At 51.7% G+C, this 23,600-nt stretch overlaps 1 protein-coding gene across 1 annotated transcript; it reads left to right on the top strand.

The window, feature by feature from the left end:
* Positions 1-9,441: 9,441 nt before the first annotated feature.
* Positions 9,442-22,152, top strand: ASB18 (ankyrin repeat and SOCS box containing 18). The gene is made up of 6 exons (XM_052791410.1): positions 9,442-9,553; positions 10,161-10,448; positions 11,429-11,696; positions 19,658-20,156; positions 20,808-20,921; positions 21,800-22,152. Exons 1-6 carry the CDS (start codon positions 9,442-9,444, stop codon positions 21,983-21,985), a joined length of 1,467 nt encoding a protein of 488 aa, XP_052647370.1. The 3' UTR covers positions 21,986-22,152.
* The last annotated feature ends 1,448 nt before the right edge of the window (positions 22,153-23,600 follow it).

Genomic DNA, 23,600 nt, shown 5'->3' with positions numbered 1-23,600 from the left:
TCAGGCACCGTAACTCCTGTTAAAAGCAGTGCCAGCCCTTGTCTCTGATCCCTGCCAATTTTGCATGAGCTATTTTGCCTTGCTAGCCTGTACCGATTTAGAGATAGGGTTATTGGGAGCAACTGCTGCCTTCCTGAAAGCCGACTACTCCAGCACTGGGATTTTACAACCAGCACTGAAGCTCTCTGGCAACCACAGCAAGTCTCCCAGAGCTCCCGCCTCTCCATTCCCCACGAGCTTAGGAAAAGTTTACTGCTGTTTTCTTCTCCAGGAGATGGAAAAAAGCTCCATCCAAAGCACAGTGGGTAAGGACAGCTGTTTTCTCCAGTTTCTTGGTTTAAACATTTTTTAACAAATTTACAGGGCTCTTTTGCAAAGCACTGGGAACAGATTGCACCAGCCTCAGCGCTTTGGCACATGCTCCTCCACCATCAGGGAGAGATCAGCCCAACTGCAAAATGCTGCTAAATCTTTATTTATCATAATTCACCCCAGTCCTGGGCAGTCTGCATTGCGCCAGGCTGGCAAACAGTCCGACTCCAGGTGGGAACAGCCCAAGGGAATATGTCTCCTTCCAGCACACTCCAGCCAGAGACAAGTCCCAACCACAGAGCACCTGTTGTAGCTTATTGTTTAAGTTGCCATCAGAATTAAAAAAACAAGCCGACATTTCTCAGCAAAACCCCCCAAATGTGGTAATACAAAGTGAAGCTGACTGTTCTATTAACTCCCATCCTGCATCAGCAATTTTCTAAAGTGTGGAAACATTATAATTGACTTTTCTGCTAGTAGCAAAATGTCATTTTTTCTTAATACTTCCTAAGTCAGTAATGCATTTCAAAAGCCTCCAATGCCACTACCACAACAGGACTTACAAATTAGCACATTTTCAGCTTTTCATTAAACACAATACCCAAAAAAAGTCTCATCATATTAGGGTTTCTCTCCTCATTATTGAAAGTACTGCGACTTTGGCACTTCACGCAGCAAATTATAATGCACTCAGCCTGGGTCCATTGTAAATCAGGGCTTCAAAAAAGGTGTCATGTAGTTGGGCCCTCTTTAAGCACTGAAAATATTGGAGTCTATTTGAAAACGCCTTATGTAGTCTCTCACTAGCCTTGCAAATCATCACAGCACCGGGTAGATCTTCCTTTTATTTTTTTGCCTCGTGGCATCAAGCCATTTCTATTCCAACCAGAAAAAGAGGATTATTTCTTGCTGGGATTTCAAGAAAACCCTACACCTAAGATAACAAGCTGCATAAAATCCCCAAATCATTTAGGGCTCTCGTTCAGCTTTGCACAGCTTCTGTGGGGCTGTCCTCTTCAAAGGAGAAGGGGTTTCTCCAGCTGGACCCCTGGCTCGCTGCCCTGGGATGCCCCCAGCCGACGATGCTTTTCAGAGGCCACCGCGGTGCAATCAATGGCACAGTGCCTACGCGGTTCCAGCAAATTCCCGAGCTCCAGGCTGAAATGCCGCTACCCTGGGAGGACGCTGCAAAAGAAGGGCCGTTTCTTTGGCAGAGCAAACAAGCACCATCCCATTTTTGTGTGCTGTCGCCTCTTGCAAAAGCACCGAACGCAGCCTTGGTTGGCCTTTGGCATTACAGCCCTCAGCTAGAATACCCTTTCTTGGCAGAGGGGAAAAAAAAAATAATAGGGATTGTGTCAGCATGGGAGCAGGAAGAGGCTTGCACCCCGCTCCTGGACGCCCCCAAACCAGGTGCCGTCCCAGGGCAGGGCACTGCCAGGCTCTGCTCCCACCTACCCAGCAGCCCTAAGGCCAAAGGATGGGAAATGCAAACGCCACACCCTTTCCCATTTTCTCAGTCCTCCGAAAAAAGGCTAGACACATCCCTAATCTCCTCTGCACGACTTCCAACGATGCCAATGCTGTGCAGTTTCCCATAGGTGGGCTGCCCCTCTCCTTAAAAGTATTCATGCTTTAAGTTGCTCAAACTAGCAAGAAAGTCATCATTAGTAAGACAACAAAGTGCACCCAGAAGCAAAGGGGAAGAGAAGCATGAAATAAGGCTATTTGCTTCTCAGGAGGGCACCTGCAAGCCAGCAGCAAGGTAAAGGGCATTTCCTAACATCCTCTTCTGGCTCCCTTGCTTTAGTCTTCTACTCTGCCACAGTTTCCCCATCAGAGAAAAGGCAACCAGCAGCAATGCAAGGCAAGGATTAATGCAAACACTGGGAAAGGGTGAAGGACATCTCACAGCACAGGCAACAGTGGCACCAAAGCCCAAAATAAGCAACAGAGAGCAAGGAACTGGAACAAGGAGGACCTGCAGACAACAACCAGATACTATCATCATAAAAAAAAAAAACCCAAACAAACACAAGGAACTCACCTTCTCTCCCTCGCAGCATCTACAGCTTCTGCACGACTGTACTTGGTGCGTAGACCACAAGAAAGGAGAATGATTGTAAGCAATGCTTTGCCCAAGAAACCACCCAAAGCCCACAGCCAACCAGTAAATCCCGAGAAGCTCAGGGGCTGAGGCTTTTCTCTGGCTCGGTGGATCACCTGCAAATGGGAAACCCAGACCACCTGCTGCCCTCACAGCCGGAGAAACTCCTCAGCTGCTGCAACGGCCCAGTTAGCAAAGCCAACAGGGCAAGCAGGTCATGAAGCCCGGGGACCTCAGCTGGTTCTCCTCCACCATTTTCTCTAGCAAGTGTCCAGGGTGAGGTCCCAGCATCCACATCAGGCTGTCACAGTGGAGTGGGACTTTTGCTTCCTAAGTAAAAATAACTCAAGATCAAACTCCAGGAAGAAAAAAAAGATGGAGAGGAAAGAGAATGGGCTGAAACAAGAGGAGAAACACCAAGAGACTGTTTGAAGAGCAAGGGAAAATCTAGGCATCAGCCGTTAAGACTGGATACCTTGTGATGGGCCAAGCCCTAGTGAAAGCTTGCTGAGACGTGAAGGGTTGGGTGCAATCCTGTCCTCGGAGGGGTGAATAGACTGGAGGATTAGCAGGAGGAGATGGAAATCATGCAAATGAGCCCTTTGGCCAGCAAAGCCAATAGCCCCACTCAGCACAATGTTTGGCTAAGTTACACCCATAATTGCTCTAATTAAAGGTGCACTCAGACAGGCTCCATCCCAAATGCCATTGCTCAGACAGCTCCTGAAAAGCCTCTCAGGCAGCACCCTTCGGGTGGGTGATGGGTAGGGAGAAATGCGAAAATGCATCAGGCCAGCCCGAAATGTGGGGACTCGGTGGCATAATTTCAAAGCCCAATGGAAGCCTGCGCTGGCATGGTGGCCCCCCCCATCCTACCCCCCACATTAGCCTAAAAACACCCATCAGGGAGCAACCCCTCCTCTCCCGTTGGGGTGGGTTGGAGGGGTCGCGCGTGCAGGCACACCGTGATGCTACCTCATCGCCCAAAAACCTGCCCTGTCCTTGCGTCACTTTCTCCAGCCCAGCCAGGAGATGCCTCCATCCCCGAGCCCCTTGAGCGGGGTCCTGCCCAGAGCCAGCATTTCATTTTAGGCTTACAAAGCCATCCCCGCTCCATCACCAAGATAAAGCTCCCAATTCTGGGATGTCCCTGACCCACTGCTGATGTGTCACCCCCACCAGCAGGCAACGCATCCCCCTCTGCCCGCTAACGAAGCTTCTCGCGGGGGGGTGGCGGGGGCAGCCCAAAGCCCTGTCCCCCCTGCCATTGCCCACCCAAGCCACCCTCCACCTTCAGCGGAGAAACTCCTCGGTGTCGCAGCTCGAGGAGGGCAGGGGATGCGGCAGTGGGGGCAGTGCGCTGACAGCTCACCCCGCCGGGTGCTGCTGATGTGACGGATGGTGCAGGTGCCATGGCCGGGCCCCGAGAACCGGCTGCCTCGTCCCACCGCAACAGCAACCTGTAATTTCCAAGGCGGCGTTTCCAGCCTGTACTCCGCAAGTGATGGGAAGGGGCGGTAGGAATGAAGGCAGAGCCGAGCAGGCAAACCAGATGGCTCTCTCGTTAAAGTGCAGCTGCGCCAAGGAGAGGTCATAGCTGTAATGAATCGGGCCGAGTCCCCACTAATTAATGCTGACAAGCAAAGTTCAGATGTGTCCACTGGTAAGGAATAAATCAATCCCCCAGAAATGGATATGGCCAATGAGGGATAGTTGAGTTTGTTCTTCTGCATCCCAGAGGGCAAGCAATTATCTCCATAACTTTCTAGTTAGGGTGCACTTGGGAAACACATCTTCCGATCCATAAATACCTCCTTTCCACAACTACGTTACACTTTCAGGTGTCAAAAGCTAATTTTTCTCAGGAGCAAAACAGCATGGCACGAAACTGAGTGAAGGGCTTGTTGAAGCTCGTGGTGCCGTCCAGCTCCTCTGTTTCTACGTCCCGTAGCATTTTGGCAAAGAAAAGCCTGTTGGATGGCAGCGATGTTCCTGGTGGAGATCCAGCTAGGGAATGGGGTGAATCTGCTTCAGTTTTTATGAGTTTGGGGAAAGGGGCTGGGCCTTGAGTCCTGAGGTACCCAGCACTGGCTCCTCACCCTATAATCGTTTATAAGTCCCTTTTTAGGTGGTCAGCCTGTGAGCAGTGGTGTTGACACGTGGCACATCACACTCCTGGTGTCTCCCATCCCAGGAGGGGGTCCTGCATTATGGACCCTACAGGGAGCCTCTAATCCCTTCCACTTTCTTCCCTCCCTTTATTCCTCCTCCCTGGGACCACAGCCCCCCCCAGGGATGCCATGGTGGGACCCACTGGCCACAGGGCACCTGGCAAGTGGGGAGGGGGTCACCCACCTTGCACCCCCCGCTCCGGCAGCCGTGGGAGAGCATCAACTGCAGCGCTGGCTAAACTGAGAGCAAACCCGTGCTGTGGGGATGCTAAACCTTCCCCCGCCTCAGATCACCAACAAAAATGCCTGCATGACCCCAGTAGCATTTTTTTGGGGTGCGCAGAGCCATTGCCACCTTGTGCTGCCCTGTGAGCCATGTTGGTCAAACAAGACATTTGCTCTGTCCTTCCATCCCACCTTTTATATAGGACAATGTTATTTCACTTGTGTCCTTTCCTCTTCATTTTTTCAGCAGACCCAGGCAAACTGAAAACGAAAACAATGCTCCGGTGCCATTAAACAGCCGGGGGAGCCCAATCCCCTGCTGAACCCAGCAGTTTTGAAACTTTAATGGCAGGAACAAATTTTTTTTTCTGAGCACTTGAGAGATGCCTCTTGGCATCTTGTGTTCCCAGAGCTGGTGTCAAGGCTGGTGGCATCTCCTGGGTGTGTCCCACAGGACAGCTGCTCTCCTGCCCTTTCCCATTGCACACAACCGTCACAAAAGAAAACTGTCCCTGCTTTTCAGAAGGTTTGTTGTGCAGGTTTCTTTCCACCATCTCCTTTACCACCACCTGCTTCTCCGCTCCTAAGTCCTCCCAGGGGTAACCACAGCAGGGCTGGTGGTCTTTATAGCCGCCATAGGTGGGCAGGTGCTTAGATTGCAGCCTTGGGGCATCAAAGTTTGAGGTGGGCATTAACAAAGAGGTGTTATGCAGCAAAACCAGCTTTCATGCAGGGAGGGACCAGCCCTTGCACCTTGAGTTAAACCCTCTTGGGTACAACTCGCAAACCATCACTACCCAGAAATTACAGCTTTGCCATATGCCTTCTAAGAGAAAGGGGTAATAAGAGAAAAAAAAATGCAGGGAGGAACTCGAGTCCCCCACATCCCCAAATCTAAGGCAGACTGAGCTGAAAGCTTCGTGCCTGCCACTCACCGAGAGCCTTTTGCAGCCCAGAGCAGCAGAGGCACCGCAGTCCGGTGCCTTCCTTTGCCAAAGGGGCTCTAATATTTTAGGGTAAAATGGGGGAAAAAAAAAAACACCCAAACCACAACATTTACAGCCCACAAACCAGCAACCTCAGGGGTGATTGCTAAAAATAACCCTGTCTCCTTGCTGCTGGAGATGAGGGGTGAGCTGCTAATTAGCAAATGCCATCACCCGGCCTTGTACTGTAAGGGGACCGTGTGATGGAGGGTCAGTCTGAGATGGTTTTCCAGGCTGGCACTCAGGGTGACATTTCGTGAGCGCATTACTGAGGGGTTAAATAATTGGTAGGGCTCCCCTTCGCCTTTAAAAGAGGATGCACACCAGGATTGAATTCCCAGGGGATAATTAACACAGCTGCAATTCTTTGGGGGGGGGGCTAGTATTTTTAGTTAGGCTAAGAGCTATAGTTATTTTATTCCTATAATTGGTGGAAAAAGGGGGGGGGGGGGAGGAAAGCACTGCACAGTTATGAGAACTGGAAAGGGTATTTTTTTTTTATTGAATTGAATTATTTATGTTTGACAAAGAAAGGCCACTATAAACCAGCATAGCACAGAATACCTTTTCATATTATATAGAGCTGTTAAAGGGAAATGTTTTGGCACTATTTAAATATTATCTAATTTCCAATAAAAACTGGACAAAATCAATGCAGCCTCAGGATGAGTTTATATTTCACCGGGTGGCAGTTTTTAAAGGAGAAGTGGTCCAGCAGCTCAGCCGGCTCAGCTAATGCGATTGCATCTGCAAAAGTTTTTTTGGGGGGGGGTTGCAAAGCGTGACACACCCCCTCCCTGGCACAGAGATGTGCGTCTTCGTGGGTGTCAATCCTGCGGTCTGACCCCCTCGCTCAGCCACCAGCCACATAACTGAGCAGCGCTGTCACATGGTCCAGGGAAGGGGGGTGGGGGGGAAAGCACTGAAAATATAAACGTGGGGACATTTCGGTGGCAGGTTGGCTGTTTGCAAGGTGGCACCTGGCTTCAAGAGAGGACATTAAACCTCCCAGCCCACGGTGCCTGGCTGGGGATGGTGTCCAGGGGGGACAAGCAAGCATCACCTGGGAGAGCCGCCCTCACGCCGCCGTCCCTCCAAGGTAGGCTTGGGCAACTGATGGTTTATCTTGTGGCGTGGTGGCCTCACCATCCTGCCTGCCCACAGGATGCTCAGCATCCCCTCCCCACAACCGCGGGGTACCGGGGGTGGGGGGACACAGCCATCACAGGGAGCTCCGCCACTCAGCTTATTTTAATTATTTTGGGGGGTGAGAGGGGGTGCGAGCTTTAAATCGGTCGCACATTGCAATTTGCACTTGAGAGCAGCTGGAGGAGGCAGTGCCGCAGGCTGCCAGCCTTCGGGCTCCCTCGCCGCGCTGGAAATTTCCCTGGAAAAAAAAAAAAATGCCATTTCCCACTGCCGGAGGGCAGCTGTAAATCACAGCGGCGATGCCAGGAGCTCTCAGCACAGGCACATCTGGACTCGCTGGATTTTTTTAAGGCAGTCTCATGGTTTTTTTGAACTAGCAGGGCAAGTTATTACGGGCTGAAATCTCCCCAGTGTGAGGACTAAGTTGTTATGCGGCAGCTTAACTTGGGGAACAAGCTCACGCTGAAGTCATTTTGCTTCTGTGTACCGTGCTCTTTCATGTGCCAGGAATGAGTTTTCCTCATAATGTGAAGCCGGTGCAGACAATTTAAGTCATTATTAATAGATACACTTGATCTGAGGAAGTAAAATGCTTAATGTTTTGTTAAATGAGGTGTACTCTGCAAACAGTCGCATGCAGGAAGCAGGTTAAGATGCTACCCCCGTGTTAGAAATTAATGAGCGCGAGGCTACTGCTAATGAAGTGCTCATCCTCGCCAACGTTTGGGGCCTGATTCTGTGTGGGAACATCTCTACTGAAGTAAGGACACATAAGGATGATCCCAGGCTCAATTTGTTGCAGGATCAGGCCCTCAGCTCCTCAGGGTCTCACCGTGCGGGGACCGGGATGCTGGGAGGACAGGTGATGCGCCCAAGGCCATGCAGCACGGCAGTGGCAGAGGAGAGGGTAGGGCTGCAGGGTGCCAGCCTTCCTCCACCACCCAAAATCACTGCCCAAAGGCAACAAGTAGTTTATAAGCAGTTGAAAACCCCCATTTTCCTTCGAAACCCAACCAGAGACTTCTCCCCCTCTCCTGGCCAGCCCCAGGATGCTCCGCAGGTGTCCTGGCTGCCAGCTCCTCTCTGCAGTAAATCACTCCTGCCTGTACAGCAGCGTTCCACTTAAAAACACAGACATAGCGTTTCATCCTGACATCACTTTCCACTCATCAGTGGAAAAAGCACTTGACTTGGCTGGCAGGAGCTCAGGCTTGTGGGTTTATATGTGCCACTCAGCTACAAGAGGACTTTTTCTTTCTACTCTTGCTGGCCCTGGCTATTTTTAACCCCCTCTGTCAGTGATGTTGTTAATCCTGTCATTACCGTGACCCAAGAAGTGTTATATACAAATAGACACTGATTAAAAGGCTCACAAGAAGGGATCACAGGGTATTTCAACACACTCTCAACAGCAGGTTGATGCCAGACACACACACACACACACACCCCCCCATTGCAAAATTAGCCCACGTCTGACCGGGAAGGTCTAGACTCCTTGCTAAATATACCCGGCTGCCAGCGTGGGAGGTGGTCCATGCCGCGGGAGGGCAATCCCCTTGGCACGTGAAGGCAAGCTTCCTCCACGCCGCTGTGGAAATATTACAGGGTTGCTGATGAGCAGAGAGGGAAAGCGAGCCAGGGCTGCAGAAACACTACCCAGGACAAGTCCCTGGGGAAAACGATCGCAGTCTGTGCCACTCCCCTGGTCTCCAAACCTTCTCCTGCACCTGCTAAGGGTCCCCAGGGGATAACAAGGCTATTTTTCATACCAAAGCAATGCTTTGAGGAGGTGGTTCAGTTGATAACAGGAGCGTGAAGGGGCACAGAAAGGCTGGAGGTAGCAGGATAGCAACAAATGGTAAAAAAGAGAAAGACAAGGGGATCTGGAGGTTCAAACAAACCAAGCAGTTGTGGACAGACAGCCAGGTGGGAAGGCCAGCCTTCAGTTCAGAGGGAGAAAGAAAATGGGAGAGACCACATAGGTTGACCTCAAATTAGTTTCCACTGCAGCTGTGAGTGAACAGGGACCCCAAGGCAGAGGGGTCCTTCACACAAGGCATTAATTTACACAAGGACCCCAAGTCAGACCCCCCCCCCCCCTCAGTGTGACCCCATCCTGGATGGACACACTGATTTTTTTGTGGCTCCGTGCTCTTCCCATGGTCTCCAGGGCCAGCCGGCTGGATGTCACCACAGCCTTGCTGAGGAAACCCCCAAAGAAACCTCCGACGACCCTTGCAGTGGTGGATGGGTCGCCCCGGGCTTGGCACAAGGATGCTCATGGTCACCTGCAGGAGCCCAGCAAGGTCAGTCCCAAACATTTCTTCCAGGTTGACTCCACACAGAAGGAACCACGAAGCGTTTCAGCAGTCCCTCCACATCTGGTTGCTTTGATAGAGTTTAACGTCTTCCTGAGATCCCCTTTGATCGTGTTTATTCCCTGAGGAGGTGGGGGGGGGAGTTGTGTCGCCCAGAGCCTCCAAGTCACGAGATGCCGAGGTCTGTTCTCGTCCCCGCCACGGACTTCTCCCGTGACCTTGAGGAAAGGAGCCACGAGCCTCGGGGCAGCAGGAGCCAGGGACGCTTGGATGGCATCCGTCCATGTGCTTAAATGGCAACAGAGGCTGGGCCTTTTCTCTCTCCTATACAAGGCATTGAGCCTCTGCCAAAACCCTGGGAGGATTTGTACCTCGCTGGCCTTTGCCAAGTGCTTTGCATCCCTGCAGAGACACGCCAGTGTGCCGGCCCGCATCGTGTTGACCACTAATGTGATGCCCAGATTTTTCTGTATAGCAACCATGAGACTGGAAACAGGTATGAGTGCCTTAAAGAAAAAAACAACAACAGTGTTAGGCAGAGAAAAAAAAACACTTTCTCAGAGCACACAAAGGAGGTTAAACCACAACAAAGAGGTTGGGCACACAGGAGCAGACTAAATTTCTTTTTTTTTTTTTCCCCCCCTACAACGCTAGGCACTGTTTTCTTCCCAGCCCAAACACTCACGTCTCAAGCTGCTGCCTGGACTTAAACCAGCAATTTAATCCAAGAGGTGCTGCCACAACACAGCCCAGTGACCGTTTGACCCTCATTGTATCGCATGCCCGTTATCATCTGACCCCACCGGAGTTATAAATACAACAACAATAGAGCCTTAACTGGATTATAATTAGACAATGAGCCCAGGAGGATGGAAACAATGAACTATAAAAGCCCATCTATCCTCCCAGCTAGGACCTACACACACGGGAAGCCGTGGAATGGGTGAGTTACCGGGACCTGTAACAGAAAAGCTACAGATTTCCCCCAAATTGGATTCGGAGCATCCTCTAACGGCTCACACTCCCGCCACCAAGTATTACACGGCCCTGGTCACGGGAGACCTGAGAAGCCTCGAGGTCCTGACTGACCGATACTATCAAGATGTCAACCTGGTTTTTGAGATCAGTAAAAATGAGCTGGAGTGGCAGGTGAAAAGCCAAGCCTCTTTTGGACTCTCAGGTACTTTTCCTTTAAAGGCCAGTCCAGAAAAATTAAAACAACAGGTATTTACTAACCCTAAATAGGAGAGGTGCAGTGCATTAGGCTGTTTTTATAGAGCCTGCTCCTGAGGTGGCTGGTTTCTGGTTAGCTGACTGCGTCCTGCAGCCCTAGCCATAAATATTCAGCACTTTCTTGTATTATTTTCTTCTCTTCTGCACATACTAACCCACCAGAGGGGCAGGGAAGTGTTAGAAGCTTGTGTCCACATGATTTCTTCAGGTGGGGATGGGTGCTCTGTGGCTTAGGCATGCTTGCAAGAGGACTCGCAGCCCAAATTGACCGTGCAGGAGTCAGGAAGAGCAGCCTGGGCCTATCTGGGAGGAAGAAGATGCTCCCAGGGTAGTGATACCTGGTGCCTCCCAACCCCAGATGCTCCCCATAGTCCCAGATGCTCACCGGGCTCTGTGCATCTACTGATGGTCTGGGAGGTCCCAGACCTGCTGGGAAATGCAATGCCTTGCTCCAGCTGAGCCCAAACCCAATGCATCCCATGCCCAGCCCTGCATCACCCTCCCACCACCCTCCCACCCAGCTTGGGTGCCTTCAGGCCCAGCGCAGTCCCAGCAAAGACAGTTTTTTCCTCCCCTGGGTGCAGGTGAGCTGCCTTTTAGCTCCTGCCAGCAAGGTCTTGCACACAGGGTCCCCTGCACAGCTGGCTGCAGGCAGGGTATTGGTTTACCCAGCTCATACCATATGAAATCCTGCTCCTGGATGCACACACGCCAGGGGAATTTTGCTTCCCCTCTTGCCAACCGCCCTCGGAGCAGCCACCAAACAGTAACCGGGCTCTTTGAACCCCTCTAAAGCTGCCAGGGAGCTAAAAGAAAAATGGAAAAAGCAACGTCTTGATCCTCTTTATTCACAAGGCTGGCGTGTGGGGGACAGGGGAACCCAGCGGGTCAGCCCCGGGCATCAGCCCCGCTCCCTCCACCCCACAGGGCTGTGGTCGCTGGAGTACAAGCGGGAGCTGACCACCCCGCTGTGCCTCGTCGCCCACCGGGGTCACGCCGCCTGCCTGCGCCATCTCCTCCGCCGACGGGCCGACCCCGACCTGGCGCCGGGGGGACGGGGGCCCCTGCACGAAGCCTGCCTGGGGGGGCACGCCGACTGCGTCGAGCTGCTGCTGGAGCACAAGGCTGACCCCAACCTGCGGAGTGACGAGGGTCTGGCCCCACTGCACCTCTGCACCGCGCAAGACTCCTTGGGGTAAGGAGAGGGTCCCCCCTATCAGCATCCCCCCCACTGACAACCTCGCTCTGTGTACCCTGCACGCAGACCCCCGTGCTTTTGCCTCTGGGGGGTGCAAAAGAGATGCCACGGTCCCTGGCAAGGCTTCCCATATGCTCCCACATTTCCCGGCTGCATCAGCTGCTGCAGCAAGTTCAGCAAAGCCGAAAAGGGACTTTTCGGTGCCAATCACATTGCACGGCCCGGGTCTCCTTCCCATCAACAGGAACAGCCCAGCCCAGCTCCGCACGCTTTTTCTTCCTCCTCTTCTCTGATGCTTTCTTTCTAAAAAAATCACTATGTCCCACATACCAGGTCCAGCATGCCTTCCCCCTGGGAGATGCTCGGGATGGGTCCAGTCATGGGGTACATGGGTCACCCCAACCTCCTCAGCCCCACGCTGACCCCGCCCACGAGGGAGGTCAGTGCCAATCAGGATACCCACTCCTCCTCAAATCCCAGCCCCAGGGCTTAAGGAATGCGGGATGGGGTCTGCAGGGTGGGAGCAATCCTCCCACCTCCTCACCTCGTGCAAGCCACGTATGGGTCCTCCTCGGTTTATAGTTGGGGCTAAGGCTCAGCCACGTGCATCTGCTCCCTTTTCACCCTGGGTCATCATCAGCATCACACAGAGACGGGCATAAACATTGCCTTGAAAAAATAAGCTTTTCATGCACGCATGTATGTCTCAGTAGGATTTTAAGTGCCTGAATCATTAGACCCAGGGAATCGGGATTTTTTTTTTTTTTTTTAATAAAGAGCTCGGCCCCTTGATAGCCTGACAAAACTACTTAGGGCTGTAGCGAATTTCATTGCCTGCCAGCTTCAGTGAAAAGCCACCCCAGCTTCAATTCTCTCCCCTTTAAGCAGGCAGCAAGCTTAACTAGAAGTAGGTGGTGAAGGCAAGGTTCCCACTATGGATCCAATGTATCGTGGGCCAGGTGTCAGGGAAAGAGCTCTGCAAAAGGAAAGCAGCCAGAGAGGAAAAGGTTTGCTGATGTAAATATCTTGAGCCCGGCTTATAAGTAAGAGTCTCTGCAAGACAGCCAAAAAAATCAGATATTAATCAAATTTTGGTTCAGCCAAAAACGCAGGGATTAATCAAACGCATCCTTGGTGCGATAAGGGTTGGGGGGAGTGGGATGGGTAAGGGAGGATGCTACAAGCAGCCCTCATCACTAATAAGGAGCTGGTTTTAATTCCTTCACCTGTGTGTCCTTTTTACCTTAATGTCTTCAGTCTCCAAACCCCAAGCTATCCTAAAAGCCCCAAGGGGGTATTTTAGGCTTTACTGACTCACTTTCCCCCCATTGAGATGGGGCACAGAAACCAGCTCAGTGCATGGAGAGGACCCCATGGCCCACAGAGGTCCAGGTGTCACATTTTAGGCCAGGTGCTTCCCAGCTTGGGAAAAAAAAAAATATATATATATATATATATTAAAAATGAGCCTTTGTCATGGATTTACATGTTATTTCCCCCAGAAGAACGGAGGGGGATGGCAGGTGAGCCAGCAAACAGCGGCGTGAGGATCAGACAGACACAACGTGGAAACAGCTGAGTTATAAGCCCTTGAATATTGGGGCTTTATAATGGAAATGCTGAGAGACCCTTAACTACGCTACCCAGCGCTACGGGGGCTTCTACAATAACTAAGCCAACTCCCTTGAAAGATCAAAAATTAATAGACATTTCAGACAGGTTTTGAGGTTTTGACCACTGCTTTTCAATCGCAAAGACTTTGCTAAAGTTAGAGACTGAAGAGGTCAAGCTTTAGGTAACACAAACATTTCCTCTTTGATTAGGGGGAGACTACTTTACCTTGCCTTTTTTTTTTATTTTATTTTTTTTTTTATTGAGTAGTAGATTTTAGGTCATCCTTAATTTTTTACTGACAATAAAGAGCAGGTCATTGACCTACATAGAGAGCTATTTTATTTTTCTCCCTCTCGATAACAATGGCCAGAACACCTATGTGCCGGGTTCTTCTGTATTCCCATATACTCGGCAATTCACCATGGGGGCAGGACTTAAAACCTTTGAGCCTCTCAGTGACTGGGATAAAAAAAAATTATCTGGGCTTCCTTCCAGCCATTTGAGCTTCAGAATCCATGAGATTTCAACAAAAAGGATATCAGAGCTTTAATCTAGGAGCTTTTTGAAGAGATGGAAAAAAAAAAAGTTCCAGTAAAGTTCAGTCTTACCTTCTTCACTTTAGGAGCTGTTCATGCCAACGTCGGCCTATTTAGTAGAGTTCCTCTCCTTGACCTCTTTTTTACAGCGGAGATAATTAACATGGTGGGGTAAGATGAGTCTCTAAATTCACTGCACTCTCTCCCTGGTGCTCTCCCGTTTCCCTCTTAAAGCTGGGATGATTAAAGGAGTCTGCCTTTATTGGTACCCCGAAAAAAAATAAAATTAAAATAATTGAGGGGGAGAGGAAGAGTCTCAACTCTCCCAGCAGTGCTGGGGGGAAGAGCAGGCGTGGGGTGGTGGGAAGATGCATCGCAGGGATGCGGGATGTAGCTCCCGCCTCCCGTCATGGTACCTGTAGCAGAAGGGATGGTGAATGCTACCACGTTTGTAGAGTCCTCCTTCAGATCTGTGAGTCGGAAAAAGCTCTCTGAAGATCCCAGGTTTCCCGTGCAACCAGGGAGAGCCTACCTGGAGAGAAATCCCCCAGGGCTTGCCTTCTCCAGCCTTCCACATAGGGAAGAGTGCTTAGTCAAACCAAGGGATGAGAAAAGAAGATGTCATCCTTACCTCTGTGCAACTTGGGCTTATGGCTGAGCGATGCTGTCGCGTTCACTTCTTCAAGCTTTCTCTCCACTTTGGGAGCTGAAACCAGAGTTATCTTCTGGCTCCAAGCCTCCAGCTTGGAGGGATGGGAGATAAATGGTGGGATAAGTCAATGCAGGAGGACAGTCGGTGTCTGTGCAAGAAACGATAGGGAGTGAGCACAAGGGTGGCCAGCTCAGGGAGACAGGATGGGTTTTGCTTAGGGGATGTGAGATGAAGATAGCTCATCATGGGAGGACTTAGCAGAAAACAGGAGCCAAGCAGGAAGACAAGTACCTAAAAAGGCAACGCGATCAAGATGGCAAGGGTCCCAAATGACAGGGAGATGGGCACTAACCTGCTGGTGGTGGACCCGGCCCTGTGGCACCCTCCGGCTATTCCAGCATCGGCCCGGACAGTCTGCCCTTTTGGCTGCGGGAAATAAGCATTACTACAAATAAAAAAAGACCACAGATTTTAAAAGCCAGCATTTAGCATCATCTAGTGCCAAACCTCATCCTCTGCTCCATTTAGCGTTGCTAAAATGCAAAGCTCGGAACATTTGGAGCCATCGTTTTGGAAACTCATCCCCCCGCTGGGGAAGATTAGCTCCTTAATGAGTCCTGGGCAAGAAATAAAGAGCCCAAAAGCAGACATTGAGTGCAACCCGAGGCCTGACCCTGCTTTTTGGAGAAGCTGCTCCCCAAGTTGGTGTGACAAAATGAGGGCTCATACAGACGAGTACCCACAGCTCACAAAGCTTTGGCAAAGAGACGGCGCAGGGAGCGATGCCCGTGGGCTGGCATTTGCCCCACGGCAGCGAAGTGGTCCCCATGCCGGCATGGCCAGCCCTACCTTCAACCAGCCCTCGGCACCGACATTGCCGCAGTTCACCAGTGGGCTTGCGGTGCCCAAAAAGAATTATCTTGTAAAGAAAGACAGGCTTCCTTTCTCCTTCTTTTAGGGAATTAATAAGAATAATCCTTGCATTCAGGGCCAGGCTTGGGGAAGGCTGTTTTTCCGAGTGGGATCAATCCTGCAATAAATCACAGACAGATTGGGAGGTGGTCACTCGGATGCCTTGAAAAACAAGCCTCACTCCGACCCCAGGGAGGGGGGAAAAAATCCAAACAGGGGATTTTTCCTTAAGAAAACCGAGGGCCTGAGTGGATTTTTGGGACAGGAATTTTCCTCCAGCCTCCACTGCCCCAACCTCCTGCTCCTCCTGCTGGTTATTCATTGCATCCCATTTCAAGCTAAATCCCGCTTTCCCAGCCTGGGCATTTTTCATCCCAAATTGAGCAGCATCCCGCTGGGATGCTGGGAGCTGTGGCCAGCAGGAACCATCCTGGCAGCGAGAGGGCAGGGGAGGGTGATGGACATGTCCTGCCCAATGCAGCACCGACGTCTGCCCCGACTCTATTGATGGGTGAAGAAGGAAAACAAAACCCAAACCATTTTATCCCATTTATTTGAGCCAGGACCCCAGCACAAGGCAAACCTGTAATACTAACACCGGTTGTCACAAATTAGTGCAACTTTAATCTAATAACTGACTTGCCCAAGCAAGGAGACATTCGGGTGTGTTACCCATCACCCGCAAATGAGTTAGGAAGGGTTTGGAAGTGAGTTTAAACTAGGCAAAACGAGGCATAGCTGTGCGCAAGGGTGGCTCTTTGAGGGCTTGCTCCAGGGGTATCGCTGCTGCCCGTGAGCTGCTCAGCCAGGTCGATGGTACCCGGCTGGGTGGAAAAGAAACTGGCTTGCTTTGCCACCCTGTGTCTGAATTTCTGCTGAACTAAACCCATGGCTTCTTGCAATATTCCCAGAAAATTGGAGAGGAGCCCTCAAAAAGCAGCAAGCGATCGCTGCGCCTCATTTAATGGGATTTTAGTCTAATCTGATGGTGCACAACAGGGTGTTAATAAAAAAAACAAGAAGCCAGAAATGTTGGCAAAGTGTTAGAGCATATGAGTTCATCGGCAGAGATGAGAGGCTAAAATAAGAACATATAGCCTGCAAACATGAACGGCATCTACCCAGCACCTGCTGATGCCCCATACATTCAAACAGGAGGCACGTGCTCCTCACGGGGGCCTGCCATTTCCATTAACCAGAGGAGATCACCCCTTATTTATAGGCCCTCACTAACGTTCTCTCTTTGCCAAGGGAGGACTATCCAGGGGGAAAATTCAATATAAACCGACTTGGGTTTCTTCCAACAAGAACTTGATAAGAAAAAAGAATAACCCTTCAGCAAAATAGCATCTGGGAAGGATGGCATTTCCACTCTGGTATCTCTAGAAGAAAATTTGGGATGTCTAGCAGGAGGCCAAGAGGAATACAGGAATACAGGAACTCCCTGTATTGAACTCCCATCCCTCTCTCAGTAAGGGAAAACCCCGTGGCAGAGTGAGGATGCTGGGCTGGAGGGGCTGGGCTCAGCTCTTGGCTTCGCCAGACAACCCATGATGTACCACCCTTTACCTGGAAATTAAGGGCAGGGGAATATTCCCTCTGTCTTGCCTATGCAGATGTAAATCTTCAGCCTGGACGCTCTCGATACACAGTGCTTGCCAAAACTGGCGCGGTGCTTGTGCTCAGGGTCTCACGGCACAGCCACCTCCTTGCCTGGGAAAGAACAGAGAAGTTTTAAGCATGATCTATTAAAAAAAAGAACAAAAGGGGATTTTTCTCCTGGACTAGGCTACTGCATGTTTGGCAACCAAGTCAGAAGTACATTTTTTTCCATTTTTCCCCCACAGAACCATCCCTTGGTTTGCCCCGAATACGTTATTTTAGGGTGCCAGAGCTACCTGTGACATTAGGATTAAGCTAACCCAGAGAGGTCCCGAGAGAGTGATTATAATTAGGGCTACAAATTCCCTGCTGTCAGGTCGGACAAGACCAGTGAACATGACCAAGTCATGGTGTGATTTCCTCCAGCAACAGACCCCCTCCAACAAAGTTTTACCGACCGGCAGCAGACAGCAAGCACCAAAAAACACTCAGCGAGATAAGCCATTGCTTGAGAAAGGGATTCAGCATGTTTTAGAGTAAAAAGGGAATTGTAAAGTAAGGATCTGAGGATTTGGGGGCACACACTCAATCTGCTTACCCACAACTGCATCCCCAGGAGAGACCATCCGTGGCAGATGCCTCCAGGGAGGTCCAGCGTGGTCTGGGACCATTACACCTGCAAGGGCTGCAGAAACAGCCTGTCCCCACAGGTCCCACAGGATCTTTCCTGGCAAACTGAGGCTTGATAGCAGCCCAAGGAGGCATTTGCAGATCCTGCACCACCAAGGACAGGGAATGTCTCAACAGCTCCTATCAAACCTTGGGGAGGTGATGCTGCAGGTCCAGAAGAATTCAAGTAACATTATTATTATTATTATTATTATTATTATTATTATTTTCCCCACATGTGTTAGCATTCATCTGGACCAGGCAAAATGAGCAATGCCCTGGCACCATCCTTCCTCCCCAGGGCTCTTCTTCCTCCCCATCCCTTCTGCTGGAGGGATTAAGCTAGGGCTCTGCTCCTCCACAGCTCCCCCTCATTTTGCTTCTGTATCGGCCCAGAACCCTACTTAGGGCTCTTAGTGACACCTGATCTAAAAGAAAAGCATATTAGAGGAAAATTAAACAGGCGGCGGGGGGGGGGGTTGTTAAAGGTTGATACACCTCCCTGAACTCCAGTCAACCACTGCTGAGGCTTCCTGAAGGACCGCTCTTCCCACCTCCCTGGCAGCAACTCTTGGGAAACACAAGCTGGCCACATTTTCAAGGTCTCGCTTCTGGGTCTGGCCCCCCTCCAAAAAATAACTCCTTAGTGCCACAGCGGTGAGCTCGGCCCCACGCACTAACCCGGCTGCTGACAGCCCTGCCCGGGCGGTGACATTGAGCCGCGACGGCCCCAGCAGCTCCTGGCGGGAGATGGAGCAGTCACTTTGATTCACTTAGACTGGCTGATCACATCCATTTACTCACAAATGCCAAAGGAAGAAAAAAAAAAAAACACATTGGGGCATACCAGGCATCTTTAATCCCCGTCTGTTGTCAGAAGGATGCAGGCAGAAAGCTCTGATGGGAACCAGTATCCCCACTTTGCAGCAGCCACGATGCCTCTTTGCAACCACACAGAGTGATGTTAGAGGTAAAGAGAGGTACGAGTAGTGACTGAGGATGGGGAGGATTGCTTACTTTGATCTTTTCCTCCTGGGAACTGCAGGTGCTGCTGCTCCATCATCACTGGGTGCCAAACAAGCCAGCAAAACTCATTTCCACAGGCTTAAACCACCTGCAAAGGTGTTTCTTTTCAGGATGGGCAGAAAACACAATCCTTTAGTCCTCTCTGGGGCAGGAGCCCCAAAGAGGTGTTTGGGTCCCTTAACGGGAGAAGGAGAATCCATTTTTATATGAAAGCAAACTCACAGGGAGCTCTTCTGCTGCACAGAGCCTTTATCGAGCATTTCACTCCATGTCAGCTTGGTCCCAGCACAGATTAAGCTGGAGGCAGTGGTTTAAGATGTTTTCAGCTGAGAAGCTCTGTGGATGTCAGCCAAGGGGTGGGACTGTAGAGATCATCTCCATAGCACCCCAGGGCTGCACCTGTGCCGGGAGATGAAACTGCAATGGACGGATTGATGGCACAAAGGGGCCCATCACCCTATGTGTCCTCATCGTGACTGGATGCATCCTTCACCGGCCAGGACTGACCCAGCTGGCATGGCTAACTGCGGGCACCACTCCCAGCGCTGCCTGACCACTGGCACAGCTGGGACAAGGATCACCGTTCCGTGGTGGGTCTAGGATGGTGGGACCCTGGTGGGTCAAGGATGGTCAATGTAGTCAAGGATGGTCAGGGATGACCATTCATGAATGATGCTGGTCAAGGGCAAGAGGGAGACATTGCCCAAACCACCATTACCACCACTGCAGCAGGCACCAGGGCACAGGGTCACCCTCCCCAGCCTCTGCTGCTCCCTCCCAAAATCCTCATGTGCCACAACCCCTGTGGGAGCCCAGCTCCAGCATGACCCTCATCCTCACCCCACACTGCTTCCCACCTCATCGTCCCTCACAGCTCCCACTCCAGCCCATGCCCCCCAAAACCCAGCTGGGCGGTGCAGCCCCCCAGCTTCCCCATCTCTTTGCAGATGCGCCAAGCTCCTGCTGAGACACGGGGCCATCGTCAACCTGCCCAGCGAGGATGGGGAGGAGACGGCGCTCCACGTGGCGGCCAAGCACTGCCTCTGCGACCATGCCCGCCTCTACCTGCGGCACGGGGCACGCGTCGACGTGCGCAGTGCGCAGGAGGACACGGCGCTTGGCGTCCTCTGCGGGCGGGTGCCGGGCACCGGCGAGGGCTGCCTGCAGCTTTGCCAGCTGCTGGCTGCCCACGGCGCTGACGTTGATGCCCGGGATGAGATGCGGAGGAGCCCCTTGCACAAGGCGTGCGGTGCCGCCAACGCCGGCCTGGCACGCTTCCTCCTGCAGTGTGGGGCTGATGTCAACGCCATCGACTACGACGGCATCTCCCCCCTGGGCTGCGTGCTGCAGAACGCCGCTTTCAAGAGGGAGCTGCGGCCCCACCTCACCGTCCAGCTGCTGCTCAACCACGGCTCCCAGAAGATATGGCCCCCCGCCTTCGTCAAGGTACCAACCCCAGAACAGCTCCCATATATCCCCTGGCACCCGGGATTTTGCAATTGGGGTCGGGGTGCTTTGGGAAATAAAAAGGAGGGGGGAGAATTTGGGAGAGCTTCCAGATCCGGGAAGGGAGAGGGGACCATGGCATCGGGGTTGGCAATGCTGCTGGGAATGATGGAAACGAAAACACCTGTAGTGTGGCAGTGGGGAAAAGCAGGCAGGGTGAAGGGTAGGATGGAGCCAGCATGGGCAGGGGGGTCTGGCAAGTTTCCCGCCTGGGGATCTCAGAGATAGGCTTGGTACATCAGCCTTCAGTGCAGCTGCCTTATGGCTCTGCGTTTCATTGATTTTACATCAAACAATAAAGAAAATATTATCCTGGATTATCACACGCAAGCCAAAAATGTAAATAAGAAGCAAGGGCCGCATCCGGAGGAAAAAGTGCCAAAGCGAGGCAGGTCTTCCCACTGCTTCACAGATGGAGAAAGATCTCCAAAGCAGGCCAGGACAAACCCTACACCTGCCTCATACAGACATGGGACTATCCCAGCCTGGACCGTGGTGGGGTGGAACAAGCCACAGCTGCAGCATGTGGATGCTCTGCCCCTCTGGGACATCCATCTCTGTCTGAACCCCCTCCCCATTGCCCACAACTAGGTACTGAAATCCTGCGCAGCCGTACCGGAGATCATCGAAGTCCTCTTCAATTCCTACTCTCAAATCTCCGTCTCCGAGAAGTGGGCCGAGGCCGTGCCAGAGGACGTGTTTCAGGTGAGACGGCGCTGGTGCTTTGGCGGCGACGGCTGAGCCCTGAGGAGGGGGTTTTACCTACCGAGAGGTGTTTTTCCCCACCCATACTTCACTTGGGTGGGGAGGAAAAAAAAAGGAATGGTCCTCGGAGCACCACTGCACACCTGATTCATCGCAGCAGCTTTTTGCATCCCTTTAGCTTCATCAACACCAAAACCCCCATTCCTGTCCCTGGCCTGCAATAAAATACAATCCCAGCATCTGGAAGTGACCCTGGAGCCAGACCGCTGCCTGGCAGGAGCCCACACCACTAATTTTGGTTTTAAAAAGCTTGTCCCCAGATGTGCAACAGGTACGGGCAGCCTGCTCTTGAATGATCTCGGATTGCTGCCTTACCCCCGCAGGTCTTTGGTTAGCTTGGCTGCGAGGGGGGGCCAGCTGCTGAAATGCAAATAAACCTCTTCAGCATATTCTAGGGGATTGAGAAGTAGGGTTTTTTTATTCCAAGCTAGGGAAAGGCTGAGGCTTCACAGACCAATCCTGCTTTGTTTCCCCATCTCAGAAACAAGCGGGTGTCTTCTACGTCAGCTCTAAGGCTTTCTGCAGGGATGCTGCTGCCGGTGGGCATGAAATCATCCTCCCCAAACAGTGCCTGCGGTGAGGCTGGGTTTCTTCACGTGTGCTTCCAGAGGAGAATTCCTCACCCAGCCTTTAAGGCTTGCAGGATCTGTGTCGGCGCACGGAGCCCTAACCCACAGGCAAACATCGTCGCTGGGTTTCCTACCTCCTCCACTTAGCTCTTCATCTCAAAAGTACCTCTTGGCTTGTTTGGCTTAATCAGGCAAAAAAATCAAACCAACTGATGCTCTTGTTTTTTCTCTCCCCCTCTCTCTTTGCAGCAGCACCAGCTATTCTACGAGTCCTTTTTCCGGCTGGTGGGCACAGCCCGGTGCCTGCAACATCTATGCCGCTCTGCCATTCGGAAAAAGTTTGGCAGCAAATGCCATTGCCTTATCCCCTTGCTGCCTGTGCCCAAGCCTCTGCACAATTACCTGCTGCTGGAACCCGAAGGAGTTGTGCTTTGAAGGGCTGAGAGGAGCCGGCCGTGGTCTGCCATCCAGCCCTCCCTTACCTCGTCATCCCTCGGTGTAGCGCAGCAGCATCCATTTCTGTCAGCCAAGCGGAGGAGAGCCGGTTTTCGTGATAGATGGTTGTTTTTCAGGGATTTATAATGTAACTAAAATGTGCTTTCGGCTGTAACTTTGTATAGATTTTTTTCTAATTGTGCTTTAAATAGATTATAAAGAGTAATAAAATGATTAGTAGCTGTTACGAGCATGCTGCAGATATGAATAATACTCATTATAAAGGATCTGTGCGAAGCAGCGGGGCTCCTCAGGTGTGCAAAGGCGAGCACGCACGGCAGATGACTAAAATCAGCCCACGTGGGCATCAAATCCCCTTGGATAAATCTCCCCTGTGAGTGGTACAAGCAGAACTGGGACGAGAGGTGCAGCGTGGAAGCTCTTAGCAGGATGCAATACCCAGTGGCATTAATATAGTCTGTAACATAGACCAAAAAATCTATTTGTTGATGCCACCAAGAAAGAGCTCGTTACTCCACACAGGACCAGAGGCGGGGGGTGACACAGCCCCTATTTCTCCCAGCTCCTCACGCTCCAAGGGATGCACCAGCACCTCCCATGCCCATCCAGCACATGGAGGGGCTGGAAAGCCCTGTGGCAACCCAAAGTGAAGGAGTTTGGGCTTTCATTTCACACTATGACTTGGCAAAACGTACCAGGAGGAGGGAGGATCTGTTTTCCCAGACCCTCAGGCTCCCCAAATTAATTTCTGTGGAACCAAAGCAAGCGTGCGCACGTGCCCCTTGGAAGAACAGCTGTCCTCATGTTAGCAGCTCTGCCACAGCGCTCGCCAAATTGCTCCACTGCTTAATTACGCTTGCTAGTTAAAAATATGTAAGTAAATAAATCAGCCTTTTTGCGCGTTTGACTGGACTTTGCACCAGCACCCAACACTATTGTGGGTTATACAGCCAATGTGCGCAGGGTGCCTGGCAGTACCTCTGGCTCCCAGAGCCGGTGCCCGTGGAGCTGGATGCGTGGAAATGGGGAGGGAAAATAAATCCCGCCCCCCCCCCCCAGCTTCCACCTGCTGCTTCCACACCTTACCTTGCCCTTTAAGATGTGTACAGATGTGCAAGGGCATTGCCAGGCCCCTCCTCAACCCCTGTGTTCCCCGTCTTTGGTACCTGAGACCTGTCCCACATGGGAACGCCCCAAGGCAAAACGCCAACCAGCCAAATCTAAATTTTGGTGCTTCTGATGAGTCTTTCATCTTTTGTGTGGTCCCCCGATCGAGAAGAATGGCATGTTTTACATCCGTATCGGGCAAGTTTGCATAGCGAGAGAGAGTCCCACCAGGTGATCACATCCTTCCCCCCACATCCGTGACCTCGGCTCCCCATCCCGCAGCTACCGTTGGGGCAAAAAAACAAACCCAAAAGCACATCAAAGAGGCGGGGGAGAAATAAAAATAAAATTTAAAAAAAGCTGGTCTGTGCTGGGGAACATCGCCGTGGGGCTAGGGGGGCGGGGGGGGAAGAAGAGAGGCGGCGGGGGGGCGGTCGGGGAAGCCTGAAAGGGCGGCGGGAGGAGGGGAACCGCCGCGGACACGCGT

The sequence above is a fragment of the Harpia harpyja genome, chromosome 7 (genome assembly GCF_026419915.1).
Source record: "Harpia harpyja isolate bHarHar1 chromosome 7, bHarHar1 primary haplotype, whole genome shotgun sequence".
NCBI classification, from domain to species: Eukaryota; Metazoa; Chordata; class Aves; order Accipitriformes; family Accipitridae; genus Harpia; species Harpia harpyja.
This window is presented reverse-complemented; position numbering and strand designations above follow the sequence as displayed.

What these genes read in the sequence shown, in the direction of transcription:
- ASB18 (XM_052791410.1), top strand. Translation starts at nt 9,442, where the DNA reads ATGCCGAGGTCTGTTCTCGTCCCCGCCACGGACTTCTCCCGTGACCTT. An exon ending in GGCCCCCCGCCTTCGTCAAG is followed by an intron (nt 20,157 to 20,807) that starts GTACCAACCCCA and finishes GCCCACAACTAG; the next exon opens with GTACTGAAATCCTGCGCAGC. An exon ending in TGCCAGAGGACGTGTTTCAG is followed by an intron (nt 20,922 to 21,799) that starts GTGAGACGGCGC and finishes CTCTCTTTGCAG; the next exon opens with CAGCACCAGCTATTCTACGA.